Raw genomic sequence first — 15,642 nt, 5'->3', positions numbered from 1 at the left:
GTGCGATTGAAACTTCGTGGCCCATGCGCAGAAGTCGGTATTTTGTGGAAGAGCCACACTCAAGGGGCCAAAGAGCCACGTGTGGCTCGCAAGCTGCAGTTTGCCGACCACTGGCCTAGTGGGTCACGGTATTTTTTGTTTTTTGGTAAATGAACTGGAATTGAATAGAAACAGCAGAGAGTGTTCACTAACCCATGAGACAGCAGGTTTTGAGTCACGTAACCTTTGTCTCATGAAACACGAACATGTATATACATGTTCCCTTGTGTGTTGTGTGTTCCAGTATAAAGTGTATTTCTTTTTTTCTTTTTCCATTTTCAATTATAGTTTGTTTTCAGTATTATTTTGTGTTGATCAGGTGTATAGCATGTGGGTAGATAATCATACACTTTACAAAGTGTTCCCCCAATGGTTTCAGTATCCACCTGGCACCATAAGTACATTCATATAACTCATGAATAAATCTATGCATACCAAAGGGACATGTCCAGAAAGTATGTGTTTTTGATCAACCAAACTTGATGATCATGATGTAGGGAGACTTACTCTGTAAGAAACTAGCTAATAAAGGCCACACTGGTTTAGGTCACATTGCATTTTAGAGGCCATTTTGTGGGAGAGCATGAATTCTTGCCATCATTCAGCCTTGCAGATGTCAGGCCTGTTTCCCAAGCACCCTTCACTCTCCCCAAGAGCCCTCGTTTGGTTATACACCTATTTATGCCTGATTAGACCTGCTGTCACCGCTGAGGTGACATGTGCTCCCCTAGGGAGACAAGCTTCCTAGGGTTAATTTCCAGAAAGGAAAAGTAGTTGTTGACATTCCTCCTAAAATCCAGGGGGCTCTGAAGAGTGTGTTCTGCTTCTGGCACTGTGAGCTGTGGGCACGGTCGTGCTCCCTCCTCCATCCTCTGGGATGTGCCCGCCTTCCTTCACACGCTCCTGGACTGAAGTCCTGATGTTTTAAGCCTCTGTCCCATCTGCCTGTCTTTTTGACATTTTCATTCGCTCTGGAGGTGAGTGAGCTGATTGGCAGCATTATCCCAGGTGCCGTGCAGTACAGTATTGTGCAGGGGTCAGACGTTTTCTGTTCTATACCCAGGAACAGTATCCACACTGGAGCAAGGAGAGAAGGGAGGGTGAGGGAGAAGAGCAGATTTTTGCATGAAATCTGCTCCAATTATGACTGAACTGCCTATTTCTTTGCCCTCCCTCCCTCCCTCCCTCATTCACTCCCTCCTGCCCTCCTTCTCTCCCTCCTTCCCTCCCTCATTCTCTCCTTCCTTCCTTCCCTCCCTCCCTTCTTTTGTTTTATAAAGAAAAAAAACTCAAGCTTTTATAAAATGAGCAACGTCTTCAGGTAGGCGGTTAGGATGAAAATGAATACATTGTGGATATAGGTGGCTCCACCCCCAAGATGAAGCAGTCGGTGCTGGTAATCTCGGCTACGCAAAGTACTTCAATTTCACTAGCCTGCTTTCGAGTAGAAATTGGTTTATGGAAGTGGGTATAGAACCCGGAAACACAGTCAGCCTCATCCTGCTATTCCTGAGCCCTAAATATGCAGTCATATCTCTAATTCTCCCCCCCCCCCCCCCCCGTTCTTCTGATTTCTTAACTCTGCTTGTTTCAGACACCACTCCTTCATTTGGCTGAGTTCTTTCTTGGCTATTTTAAATTCCTTATTTGTGAGTATTTGCAGAAATGGCAACTTGCAGGTAAATTGAGCAGATATTGGAAAAATAGCTCGATGAATCACTTGATAATATGACTTGGCTACACTGTCCAGAGGGACTGTCCTCGGCGTGATCCTGTATAGCACCTAGCCGTAAGCCAGAAGCGGTGTTAGTGACGTGACTCAGTCGAGGCAAGCTCCCTGTGTAGGTGCTGTCTCCACAGTTGCCAAAGGGACACTGTACAGCTCCTGAATAGGCCGCTGGGTTGTGCCAGAATTCACTTAAGAGCCTGCATTCTTTCATGGGAAGTAACTAAATCCTGGATATTAGTTGTCACAATAAAACAAAACAGGACTAATTTAAAAAAATTTCGCCAGGGGAAAAGCACACAGTTTGAAATGAAAAAGAAAAAAATACTCGAAGACATCCACTCCAACCTCTGTCTTTCATTTCCCTCTGTGTCCTTCCTTGTCCTTCAGAATGTGGTTGCCTGTGATGGATGGGCCCGTTTGATTGTGGGGTTGATTCTGGGGACTGGATGTCTGTTGCTGGTCCTTGCAGGGGAATGTCATAGGATTTCCCGATGCCTGGCTGCATTGGGGCTGTTTGATCCCCGTGGTTCCAGCACCCTCCAATTTTACTTGCATTTGAAGGCCTTTGGGGGTGGAGGGCGTTTTGAATTTCTGAAGTCTTTGGTGCCTCATTCTCTCTTTGTGTCGTTCTTGTACGTGCTAGATTTCCTTGAAGTAACAAAGCCTTGTGGGCAATCAATAGCGTTAAGAAGGATGCCGACCCGCCACTCGGAGGGGGCACTTCTCCCTCCAGCTGGGCTCTCTTTTCCCCCTGCAGCATCCTACTCATTCAGAGCAGATCTAAAGGGTGCTCGGTTTTCCTGACCCACTCGCCATCAGTGCACCGAGAACGTACTGAAAGCTTAAACAGACTGTTTTCCAATATTTCGGTGGCCCAGCTGTCTGGAGCCTGAACTCTGAATGTTTCTATTGACATCCGGTTAGCCCTGTCTCCTCAGCAGCCTCTGAGCGCACAGGTGAACTGGGGAGGAAGGGAGTTCAAATTCATGGAACATTTACCTGTGCCAGGCTCAGGAAACATGTCTTACATGTGACAGCTCCTCTAAGCCTCACCATGAACGGGGGCGCTCACCTCCATCTGACAGGTGAGGACACGGACCCTCAGCTCTGTAACGAGCTCGGAAAGACCCAGGTGTGCGCACCCCAGAGTGGATTTGACATCTCCCCTCTCCATCCTCCGTTCAGCAGGTGCACTTCTCTAAAAATCTGGCTTTAAGGACGGGAAAGGTGAACTTTTGACACTGCTCGGTGATTCATTTTCCCCGGTTTCCAAAGCTGAATGGTTTCCTCCTGTGCGCCCAGCGCCCTCACGTCTCCTTGGTTCCCTTTCAGAGCAGTGCGTGCTCCGCGCTCCTCTTCTCCGCTGAGCTCACAGAGCGGGGCTCACTAGGGCACCGATTTAATGAAATACAATTTTCAACCGTGTTTGGTTTGATTCCAGGTGATACAAATAAAGAATTGTGATCACTTTGTAGTCGGGCTTAAAGGGAAGAGAAAAGGTGGAAAGAAGAAAGTGAGTCAAGGATAGTCCCTTTAAGTGCCGCCTAGGGAAGGCTGAGCTGTGAAAGATGGAGAAATAATGGGGCAGCCAGAGATCATCCTTTGGCCCTTGTGTGTCCTGAAATGTGGGGTTTGGCAGTTTATAACGGTCACAAGTTACGGGATTCTTCCACGTGTCAGGCACTGCTCTAATCTATACGAATAAAAGGGTAATATGCAAATTGGTCAGGACACCCTCACGCAACAACTGAAGAGCAGGCTGCATGGGGCGACCAGTCTGGCGGGGAGGCAGTGAGGGGTGACCAGGCTGGCAGAGGGGGGCAGTTAGGGGCGATCAGGCCAGCAGGAAGAGGCCGTTAGAGGTGATCAGGCAGGCAGGCAGGCAGGTGAGCGGTTAGGAGCCAGGGGTCCCGGATTGTGAGAGGGATGTCCAACTGCCATCTCCCGAGGGGTCCCCAGATTGGAGAGGGTGCAGGCTGGGCTGAGGGGACCCTGCCCTACCCCCCCGACCCCCCCGCACGAATTTCGTGCACTGGGCTTCTAGTGAATAGATAATACATAGTCACATGATATGAATGTATTCTCTCCAAACCCTCGGAGCTACATACTGTTACATCTAAAAAAACAGAAGCAAAGGGAGGCTCATTGACTTCAACAATGAGGAGCAGGACTGGAGGAGGCTTGGCTGAGCTCCTGGCCACTGCGCTCACCTGCCCCTGTCCCAGGGCTCAGTAACCAGCTCTCATGATTTCATGTGGTTTTAAAAGACCATTTCCCCCTTAATTCGAACCAACAAACCGTACAGTTGGAAGGGTAAATATTTGTCATGGTGGGTGACGGACATGGATGGGCTAAGAAAAAAATAATAGAAGTCGCAGGAAAAGCCATGTACTTTCCTTTCTGTATCCCTCCATCTGTATTTACTGTGCGAAAGGTCACTTGAGTACAAGAGCTCGAATTTCGTGCTTTTAAGCAGCTTCCCTGTGGCTAAAACCCCTGCTCTTCAAATTGACTCGAAACCTATTTTGTAACCATGTGTACCTCTCTCTAATGTGAGCGCTCTGGAGTCATTAGTTACAGGCTCCTTAAATAGGACTTTGTGACTGTGTTTCACAGAAATGCCAGGAATCGCCAAGTGATTTTTTGCTTTACTCTCAAATTGTAGCCCTTTCTCGTGACCGTCCGTCCACTCACATTTACTGGAAGGAGCAGTGGTTCTGGGAGACCTGGGCTGTTTGCCTGGCCAGGCAGCTACCTGGGCACAGTTTGTGGTGGGAGAGAAGAGGAGGGAGGAGGCTGAGAGGGCTGAAATGGTAAATTGCTGTAGGTTCTGGAGAAAAATAGATTAGAAGCATTTGTGGTTCAGATGAAAATAGCACATTTCCTGTCTGCTTGGACTGTGGGGGTCAGAGGGCTCCAGGGGATAGAAAATAAATAAAAATTGATCCCTCCCCAGTCGAAGGAAGTGCTCTGACGCTGGGAACGGCAGTGACAGCCCCAGATTTGGGGATCTTGTGAAACCCCTTTTGAAGGTTAAAAAAAGCAGCAACAACCACCAGAACACCAGGAGATCAGAGAAAGTGTGGCATGCTGTGTTCAGGAACGCAGTCTTTCAGGGATGATGGGCACTGCCCTTTTCCAAGACGGGCACCCAGATAACCGAGTCTGAGCAGGTGTGTGGCCGCCTTGTTTCTGTCACTGACCATGGTCATTCCCTCTCTTCTTGCAGGTGAGAAGCCTTACAAGTGCTCATGGGAAGGGTGTGAGTGGCGTTTTGCACGAAGCGATGAGCTCACGAGGCACTACAGGAAACACACAGGTGCAAAGCCCTTTAAATGCAACCACTGCGACAGGTAAAGAAACGTTGACGCTTCTGGATGGGGGAGGGGGAGATGGGGGGTTGGAGGGGGCGGGCTGTCTAGTGCTCTTGGATTCATCACAAGCTTCAAACTGGGGGTGCCTTTTACTTCTTCACTGAGAAAACCATTGAGAAAGGGGCGCCTTCTTGCATGTAGTCAAAAGATCATGTGAATTCTTGGTTCTGTTAGACAAGCATTTACCTGAACGTCAGCTTTGGGCCCGGGACCGCGTTAGTCACTAGATATCAATAAGACACGACTCCTAGCCCTGAGGAAGTGAGGAGACAGATCATTTTAGTATAATGTGCAGAAAAATAGGATAGAGAATGGTTACCTGTAGCTGATTCTTCTGATCTTTTTATTAACATCAATACCATTTTCCCTCATCCTTTAAAACGCGAAAGAGCAGAAAGCCTGCTTAACGGAAGAACGGTGAGGTATAAGGCCTTCCTCTGAAGTATTATTAGACATGAATTTACTGAAGACAGTTCCCACTCTTTGGGGGCCTGTACCGTTCTTTCTCCTTTGAAAATAGGCACAAAGGTCTAAATGACGGAGAGGCTTTGAGAATTTATCCTGTAATTCCATCTCAAACCTCCAGCGTTTGATAGTGGAAGAAAGAGCACGTAGCAGCAGAAAACTACACTGGTAATAGTATCTGACAGCCTTGGCATTATCAACCAATAAACCCCAAAATGGAGACTCTGCAGGCCAAGGTGAAGGCAGGATTAGGTTGAGGCATAATCAAATAATGGGCTTGCATCTGAGCGTGTTATCCTTCTAATCCTATTTCTGTGTTTAGAAGGGAGCTTAAGAAAATTAACCATCTTTTTAATGCAATCCTAAAGGTCTCGGTTATGATGAGAAAAATGCTTCTAATACGATAAAAGCCCTGAGAGCCTCAGGGTTCCCGGCTCGGCCAGCCACTCACAGGGTGGCAGGAGGGGCCGCAGGATGTCCAGGGAGGCCTGGCTCTCCTCGGGAGGAAACGTGATGGCTTCCTGCCTCCCGGCCCGGTGCCGGCCCCTCCCCTCCCAGGCCTTCCTCTGGAGTAGCGTGTGTTTGTTTGGAGACCAGGTCAGGGGTGGCCATGTCTCCCAGGTGGCCAGTTGGCTTGGTGCTCCTTTAAGATGCTTGTAAAGGAGCATTCATATTTTTCCTCCTTTTTTTTCCTTCTTCCTGAAGAGGCTATTTTCCTCTTATCTTTATTCTTTAAGAACTAAATATAGCCCCTATGCCTTCTGGAGCCCAGAGATAACCTCCCCACCGGGCCTGAGGAAGTCCACTTCTTGACGCTATTGTCCCTCGTTTTCTTTGGAGCTTTCTCCTGCTACCCATGAACACAACCTGTTTTTCCATTTCTATCCCATCGCTTAGAAGTCCCAGCCGCTCTTCTAAGTATCTATAGTTAGTCATGTTTCTCCTTGTTTGACAACTGCCCCCAATTCCCACCTCAAGTTTATTTCTCTCTAGCCCTGGCCATTGATAAAGAGGCTGCATAGATGGGGATTCTTTGTCCACAGTCCCTTGAAGAAGAGCATTACATCCACTTAGTGAGCTGTCAGATATGGTCTACACACACACACACACACACACACACACACACACACACACACACACCACTCCCATCCCTGAAGGGTGGCGAGGCTGTTCCAGGTCCTTGACGATTGAGATTGCACATTATGGATTGCCATCATCCTTGGAAATGGGCAGGGAGTGTTTCTGTCTTCAAGTCAACTGGCTTACTGTGACATTTACAACTGTGTAGCCGTTGACATATCCAGATTAAATCTGATTGTGTGATTTATGTGAGAAATAATTCAGACCCACTAGATATTTCAGGGAAGGATCTGTCAGAGATGGGCCGTCTCGTTGCTTTATTTTCTTCATCAAAATTTAGGATGGCTTCTGGAGCTAGAAATGTTCGAAGCAGATGGTGCACGCTCTGTGACATGGTATTTGGGAGAGACTGTGAACAGCCCAAAGTCCTGCGGCCCTGCCAGTCGCCCGCGCATTTTCAACGGTGTCGGAAATGAGGGGCTGGACCCGCGTTGGTGTCTCAGGACGGGCAGCACCTTGCCTTTCCATCGCAGGGATTGTGCTCAGAATAGAGCAGGTCTGGGCGGTGGCATCGGGAAGTGGAGTGGTCCCAGAGCAGGTGAAAGGAAAGCCTGGGGTGACCGGGGCATCTGTAGCCCTCCACAGGACACGGGGTCCTGTTGGCACCACGGGGTGAATGAGCATGAGAAACCTACTTCTTGCCTCTTCTATTTGGAGCCATCAGACCGCCTTACTTAGAAGCTAAGCTAGGATTGGGGTTTCCTTTCCTGAAAGCATGGACCATGTATACTTTGATGTATAAGCTAGAATAAAACAGACATGTGTTTGTTTGTTTTGCTAACATTTAAAATTGCTGGATGCCATTAAAAAATTTCTGTATTTCTGGCTTTGTCTGGAAAAATCAGACGATGTGCCCATAATATCCTGGAGCCGAGTAGTAATCAGTACCCACTGGCACTGGCCATGTGATCACTAATTCCACCAAGTTCCCACCACTCCCTGTGGTCTCCCAACAGGAAGACAGACCGTCCGTTGACATGGATCATCTCCCCTGCTCTGTTGTCTGCTCTCACAGAAAGCAGTATTTCCTCGCCTTGTCCAAAGTGGAGTCAGAAAGGGCTGTTTCTTACACTGGACCCACTGCCCGCATTCACTTTACCTGCCTGACCCCCGAAGACGTTGGGTTTTGTGACCTCTGGCTTCGGGTTTGGGTTGGGGAAGAAAGCAAGAGGGCAGCTCTGCCATTTCCTTACCATTGGACTGAGCCATGCAGCCCACTGAGTGCCCAGCTGCTAGCCCAGTGATGGCGAACCTTTTGAGCTCGGCGTGTCAGCATTTTGAAAAATCCTAACTTAACTCTGGTGCTGTGTCACATATAGAAATTTTTTGATATTTGCAACCATAATAAAACAAAGACTTATATTTTTGATATTTATTTTATATATTTAAATGCCATTTAACAAAGAAAAACCAACCAAAAAAATGAGTTTGCATGTCACCTCTGACACGCGTGTCATAGGTTCACCATCACTGTGCTAGAGGATGGATCTTGTCTCTCAGCCCATAGCATTCGGCTGCCGAAGGCGGTGAAAATTCTCTGCTTCCTGGAATCACGATAGGCAGGCCATGCTGACTCAGCACAGACATAATCCAGGGAGACTGCCCCAGGGTAGTATCTCCAAGATCTTGGGCAGTGGAGAGGAGGCATTTTGATTGTTGAATCAGCCCATATCTAGCTCTTTGGTGCCCTAGAGGGTTGCTATTGGCTTACTGCTCACCTGCCCATCGTGTGCCTTTTTCATGAGCAAGAGAAACGACCATGGGGGTTCAACTGGTTCTCTGTAATAAACAAATTTCAGTCCTTAAGGACCTTCTTATTTAAGGTCATCTGCCTGCTATATACTCGGAAATACCCTCTGGGGTTCTATTACCCTTAGAGTTATTTGATTCTGCATTTCTCGATGCTGAGTTTATCTGTTACCTTTTACTGTTCCTATGAGGAGTAGGTATAAGTTAACAAATATAAATTAATCACAAGTAAGTAGCTTGCTGGTATATTGCATTTAAATAAAACCTCAATGGTGAGGAACCTAGTCTAATGCTAAGTATCTTAGAATTTGAGCAAATAATGATGCTAGTTTGATTCTGGTGGGGTGCAATTACATTTCATATTATGTTAAAAGATCTGTTGTTGGTTTTTTTCCTGAAAGAAATGGAAGGCTTCTACATATATTGCTAGATACCTAGCACAGAGTAGGCGATGGGTAAAGGCAGAATAAAAGTCCAGAACATCATATGCATTACTGAACAGTTACTTCAAATGAAGTGGTGTATCAATAATACTATTTTCCTCCAAGTTCCCAGAATATAGAAAGGAAAGGAAAGAGGTTTTGTCCACTGCCTAGTCCTCTCCTTCACTTCTTACCTTCTCAGATCCCCGTGTCTCCCTTTTAAACAGGCAGATTGCTTTGTCTCTGCTTTGTTTCTTTCTCACACATTGTTTCCAAAGCATTTGCATATTCATTTCTTCTTTAATGATGACAGTTATGCCTGGCTGGCATGGCTCAGTGTTTGAGTGCTGACCTATGAACCAGGAGGCCATGGTTCAATTCCCAGTCAGGGCACATGCCTGGGTTGCAGGCTCGATCCCCAATGTGGGGTGGGCAGGAGGCAGCCAATCAATGATTCTTTCTCATCATTGATGTTTCTATCTCCCTTTCCCTCTCCCTTCCTCTCTGAAATACAAATATATTTTTTTTTAAATTTTAAATAATGACAGTTATGATAATAATAGTTAACATTCATTAAGATCTTACTACATGCCGGGAAATAGTTTAAGCACTTTACATAGATGGTCTCATTTAATTCTTAGAACCAAGCTATGAGGTGAGTGCCATAATGATCACCATTATACGGAGGAGTAATTAAGGCCCAGAGATGTTAAGGTGCTCAGAGTTACACAACTTTTGGGCGAGCTGGGATTTGAACCCAAGCAATCTGACCCATGAGCTCACCTTCCTAACACACTGCCTTGTATCTCAAAAAAAATAGAGTTAGGGTTAATCATTTTCTAAGGGGTGATGGAAGTTGAGTTCCTTACCTAGACCTCTCTAATATCCTTGTTCTTGTTTATATTTCTTAGGTGTTTTTCCAGGTCGGACCATCTTGCCCTCCACATGAAGAGACATATCTAAAAAAACCTAAAGGCCAGAGTTGCCACGACGTCGGCCGTTGTCTGAAGGAAACGCCATGGGGCAGGGGGCTGGACTTCAGGCGGGGCCCCATTGCCTCGCAGAAGAAAGTTCTCACTTCTACACCTCTGTGTACACACACACACAGTCACACACTTACACACACGCTGTCACGCACAGACCCCCCCACACACTCACTATCATGCACTCAGCTATATTTAGAATATATACGGCTATTCTTCATGCCTTGCCCTAGCCAGACGATAGAAGAAAACGAAGAAGAAGGAGACCAGATGAACTCAGCAAGGCAGACTGGCTGCTCCCTTCAGCACGATTGGAATTATTTCCCGCTGTGGCCAATGGAAAGCAAAGCAAATGGAGGTGACGTTTCTGCAGGTGGACAGCCAGCCGTAAGAGGGGCTTATCTCTAACTTGCTTCTCAGTGCAACTTGATAGGAGAACACAACGTCTTAAAGTTGCATATGTGTAGCACTGTTTCTTTTAAATAGTTGGGGGAAAATGACCTAGAAAACCAAATTGCAGTTTGGTAGCCAAAATTAACTCTTGGTTTATTTGTCCTTTGTGTGTGAAAAGTCCTACTATTCCGTGCGTCCGACTTCCTCAAAGAACTGTTGATCAGTTTTGGTTCTTCTTAGCACCACTGAGATCTTTCCAGTCGATACCAACGGCCTTAGCGGCGACAGACTCTGGAATACACCTTACACCTTTCTGGCCTGCATTTCTCTAGACTTCACTCTTAAGGGAGGAGTTTTCTTTTTTTACTTTTTGACTCTTGCACACCATATGCACTAGGGATTCTGGAAACTTCTAGCATGACTGCAAAGTGGCCAAGAGAATAAAGTCCTTGATGATAAATCACAGTCTATCCCTTGAGCCTCACCTATTGCCAGTGCTAGATTTTTTTCTTTTTAATCTCTCTGTTTTTGCTAATGAAAACTTGAAAAGCTTATTTGGAAGCTTAAATGTTTTATCTTTTCTCCATGGACTAAACCTCACCAGGACTCTCTCTCAGCACCTGGATGTCCAGCTCTCAAAGCAGCCAATCAGATGGGACATCACAGTTCTCTCATCCCCTTGAGGCATCATGACCTCAGCTCGTAGTGGTCAACCCCGTGCTGTGTGTCATTGCTGCCCTGTATCCAGTTTCAGCATAGATGTTGCTAGTCTCAAAGGGCAGCTGCATATCGAACCTAACTCTGGGTTATGACCTGACAAAAAGCCAAAAATATCACTCTTTCCACGAGTGGGGAAAGTGGAAGATGCCTCCCAAGTCTAGTGACTTCAAAAACATCATCTATCTTCCTCTCTCATGCCCACTGAGCTCATGTTACTCCACTGGTTAAAACACACAATTCAGAAATGCCGTTGTGGGAATGAAGGGTGGACATTTAAGGAAAGGGTTGAGATGTTTCTCTAACCGTCTGTGTAAAAGGAGAGACATATTTCTAATTTATTTTCTGGCTAGGCCCTTCATGACTTGTGACCTAGAGCACCCAGGATCAACAGAGGCCTCACGTTTACTCTGCAAACTGACTCCGAAGGGGTTACATTCCTTACTTTTCACCCCCCACACACATCCAATATCGGTCTCTATCTACCCGCATTCTTAGCTAGCTGGCACTGGCCTCAACTCCAAAGACTGCCTTTAGGACCATTACATGGCCTATGCAAGCAAGCGGGGTGGTTATTAGGACAGATTGTATATTTTGTATATTCTGGGACCATCCCTTCAAGACACGTCTAAAAAAAACAAAAATGGCACTTGGTCCACACATGGTTGCTGCTCCTTCCTACCAGCTGGCACCCCCCGCCCTCCTTTGACTGTTTGACTCGGTGACTGTTAAAATGCCACCCCATACCTATTTGGGATGCAAAACTGAAGTCTTTAAAAGGAAATAATAATATAAGAAACACAAATACATTTATTACAGCAACCTTCAAGATCCTTGGCATTTGGTTTCTCAGCTTTCTGCAACCTTTGGTTTCACTGAAATGTTGAATCTACTCATCTGAGGGTAAAGGAGCCTGCTTGTCACAGAGGTTGTAGCTGCCAATTGGACACGTGGGGCACTCTGAGGTCCGGCCCTTAACCTTTACTTCCTCCTTTTCCTTTTTTCAATTTAGACCAAAAAAAAAAACCAACAACAACAAAAAATAAATAAAAACCCACAACAAAATAATGACAATTAAAAAACCACCCCAAAACATACACACACAAAATCTGCCCATTTGCCAGAGGCAATTATGTATATGTTAGTTGAAGGGTATTTTTTAAAAAATCAGTTTTATTCCAAAGATTTAAAACTAGACATGACTTAGAAACAATTTCTGGAGCACTGCTTGCTGACAATCTCGTAGTTCTCTACTGCATTTGAGTGCATTTTGTGGCCAGTCCATCGGGGCGTGCCATGGGGTTATATTTGAATGTGTGGTGCACCCTTTCTGGATGAAGGATGGGGGGTGGGGGGCTTGAACCTCGGCTGTATTAAACTGTAGCGCCTCCAGTCAGTGTACTAGATGAAACTTTAGACGCCCCAGATTGTGTTGGTTCACTGGTCTCCCTTCCCATAGTAGCCTCTAGCAGGAATGTACACACACACACACACTGGTGATGGCGTTGGCCGTGGCTGCCACCATTTACAAATGTTCTTTCCCCAGCGGAATGTTCTTTCCCCAGCCGGAGCTGTTCTGGCCTCTCGAAATGCTATTATTAAGGGTTTAGAATATTTAATTTTTGAACCGACCAATGCAAGGCTTTCTTAAAAAGAAAGTTAAAGAATGCAAAAGAGTAATCATTGCTTGTTTGCTCCCTGTTGTCATCTGCGGTCTGGAAAAGACCTTATTTGAATGTGGCGGAACAAAGGCCCTTTGGTCCTCATCAGTGTCTGAACTGTTCTGGAATTCCTCTCTCTCTTGTATCAGTGAGGTCCTTTGTAATCTGCCCCTGACCTTTCTCAGAGCAGGGGCTGCTGAACCGTGATGGTCAGGCTTGCTTGCTTGCTTGCTTCAGAGTCATCTGTTGACTGTGAGAATTGGCCTGAGAATTTGGTGGGTGCTAAGGGTATGGCTTGGAAACTGTTCTCTAGTGGCATTGACACCTATGAATGATAACCAGTCCTATCCACGGGAGCGGGGGTACAGCCCCAATCATTTGGAAGAGGATTTGTGATACAATGCCCATCATCTCCAGAATGGCAGAGATGGTTGGTAAAGAGCCTGCTGGAGTGAGTAGGCTTTCCAAGAAATGGCCTGAGAACGTTTTGCTCCCAAAAGGACAGGTTGTTTAAAACAGTGCTTGAATGGACATTTGAAACACATCAAACTGCTTTCTCACTTCCATTGTTACCTCCTGACATTCCAGGAGATCCCAGATTGGAAAGGAGAAACGCGGCGTGGTGTTTCCTGTGATTGTCCCTCGAGCACACTTAATCCAGGGTTCAGAGTTTGATGTAGAGAACAGCAGTGTTTCTAAGCCACTGACAAATTTTGGTAATTTTCTTTATTTCAAGTTGTGCTTCTGTCTCCTACCACCCGGCTGTAAGTCAAAGACGTGGAAACCTGAAATGATATGCTGCTCCTAGCTACTGGCCTCCTGCCCCACTAACGGTTAATCTGCCCAACTTAACGCCTGGTGGTGATGACTATTACGTTTGGATGTTCGGATTCCATGACAAAGCTGCATTTTATAAAAAGATCGGAGACCCCAAAATGAACTTCGTGCTGACCGTTTCCTTCTCTCTATGTGCTTTCCCTTGCAAAGCCCTTCAAATCCCCACCTTCTCCCCTCCTGCACCTCTTGTGCCCTTTTTACATCTTTGATCGCCTGATTCTAACAGGGTAAAAAGACAGCCAACCTCACGCATGATAGCAGAACTGATTCCTATGTTTTAAAAAATCTTCTTTGAATCTAGAAGCCAGAGAAGATTTTTTAAGGACTTTAGTTTGGGATAAACTTCCAGATGAGCCATGTCTATTTGCATCAGAGGGGACATGGGACTTTCAGGGCGACTCACCCAGGGCCCGTGAGCATTCTGCCCCACTCCTGAATTCTATGGCAAAGTAAAAAAAAAAAAAAGGAACTTGAATGGCAAGAACAAGAAAACCTAGTGATTAGTTTTATTGGTTCAAAATAGTTTCCCCTATGGAAGGCACTTCGTAAAAGAGAAAATACTGTGCAAAGTGCTTTTGTCTTCTATGTTGCAGAAGTTGGTTTTAGGAGAAGGAAGAAGGGAGGGGAAAGTCAGAGAGATGCAACTTACTTAATTACAAAAATCAGGTTCATTGTTTCTTTTTAAAAAATCTTAGGAGGGCCAGCACATCTGGCCACTTTTGCACCCAGATCTTTGCCAAAGTGAAAATTCATTAAGTAGACCTGGTTGCGGAAGTGTTACCTGGCATCTTCCGGAAGTGACCACCTGCCAAGCGTGGGGTGGGGCAGGAGGAGAAATTTGCATTCTGGGTCTGGATTAAATTTCGGTAAACATGGTGATGTCTCAGTTTGAAAACGAGAGGGCCTGAGTCAGTGCCTCTTTGATGGCCTGCTTTCCTCAGTGAGAATCATTGGGAATACTTGAGATGAAACAAAAATAAGTGTCCAAGGAAGCAAAAACTGCTTCTCAGTGTGAGATCCCATGATCAACTGCCGGAGGCTTCAGGGTTTTCTCTTGCTTTGAACACTTTCTCTTAAACCTCCTCCGTGGGTACCTAATAGATCCCAGAAAGGGCGATGATAAAGCTGCAATTAACTGCTGTGCGCACCCTTCCAATCTAGTACTGTATTCTTCAGGTGTTTTCCATTTAAGTACAAGTCCTCGGGAAGCAGGTATCCAACATGGAGAGAGAAATCCTAGGCCATCGCTTCACAAATATCCCAAACAAGATACTCTTTTCAAACAGGGCTCCCTCTAAGGGTCATGAGGGAAGGTCGATCCATTCTTTGTTGGGGACTGTTTATACAATTTTTTTCAACTGTGAGCTTTGAAATCGTCACTTGCTTTGACTCCAGCTTCTGTCTACTGCCATAAAATGGACCCCACGTCAGAGTAATGAGGGTGGTATGCCTGCACACACCTGGACGTGTGCACACGTACCTGTGGTACCTTCGCAGAAGGAAAACAGGCTACTGACGTTGAAGAGGAGTAGCCACCAGTGCCTAATATCTTTCTGGGGGGATGGATGCTTATAATTGCCAGTATATTGAAACCACACTGGGGGTTCCACATAAAGGGGAAGGGCTGAGGGTGGGGAGAGGGGACCCTTTCATCCTAGGCCTTTGGACCAGACAGAATAAGTTCTGCAAATCTAGGTCCTCAGAGGCTTTTGGGCTCATTGGCTGGTTCTCAACCTTTTATTTTTTTTCTCCCCCAGCATGCATTTTCTGTACTCAGACTTAAGTTTCTTATCTTCCACTTCTGCTTCATTCCAGGGAGGAAAAGTACACCTGTTATGGCCAAGATCTCCTTGCTAACACAGAGGCAAAAATAAATGTTTCATGTTTTTGGAGCCTCCCCTTCCTTTTCACAAATCTCCCCAAACTCCTCCTCCCTCGTCATCCCCTCCCTACTCCCACCATTCGACTTCCCAGCCACCACCATTTTTCTTTCAAATCTCTATTATCCTCTCAACAGTTGGCTTGAAAATATTTATTTTTGCACTATACATTTTCTTTTTGCCAGATGTGTCTAACAAGTGTGTTTGGAGAGACCTACTCCCAGCCCCTCCCCTCCCCCACCTCCCCGGTCAC

General features: G+C 46.1%; 1 protein-coding gene across 4 annotated transcripts in view; it reads left to right on the top strand.

Annotated features, from left to right (window-relative positions):
• KLF7 (KLF transcription factor 7) overlaps positions 1-14,489 on the top strand; it is a 93,666-nt gene extending 79,177 nt beyond the window's left edge. For all 4 annotated transcript variants that reach the window (XM_059702908.1, XM_059702911.1, XM_059702909.1 and 1 more), the window contains 2 exons: positions 4,998-5,121; positions 9,830-14,489. In XM_059702908.1, the coding sequence (XP_059558891.1) occupies positions 4,998-5,121; positions 9,830-9,881 (176 nt within the window). In that variant the 3' untranslated portion in view covers positions 9,882-14,489. The remainder of the gene's footprint in view (positions 1-4,997; positions 5,122-9,829) is intronic.
• The last annotated feature ends 1,153 nt before the right edge of the window (positions 14,490-15,642 follow it).

This window comes from Myotis daubentonii, chromosome 7 (genome assembly GCF_963259705.1).
Source record: "Myotis daubentonii chromosome 7, mMyoDau2.1, whole genome shotgun sequence".
Lineage (NCBI taxonomy): Eukaryota > Metazoa > Chordata > Mammalia > Chiroptera > Vespertilionidae > Myotis > Myotis daubentonii.
The sequence above is the reverse complement of the archived record's forward strand: the minus strand, read 5'-3'. Positions and strand labels throughout refer to the sequence as shown.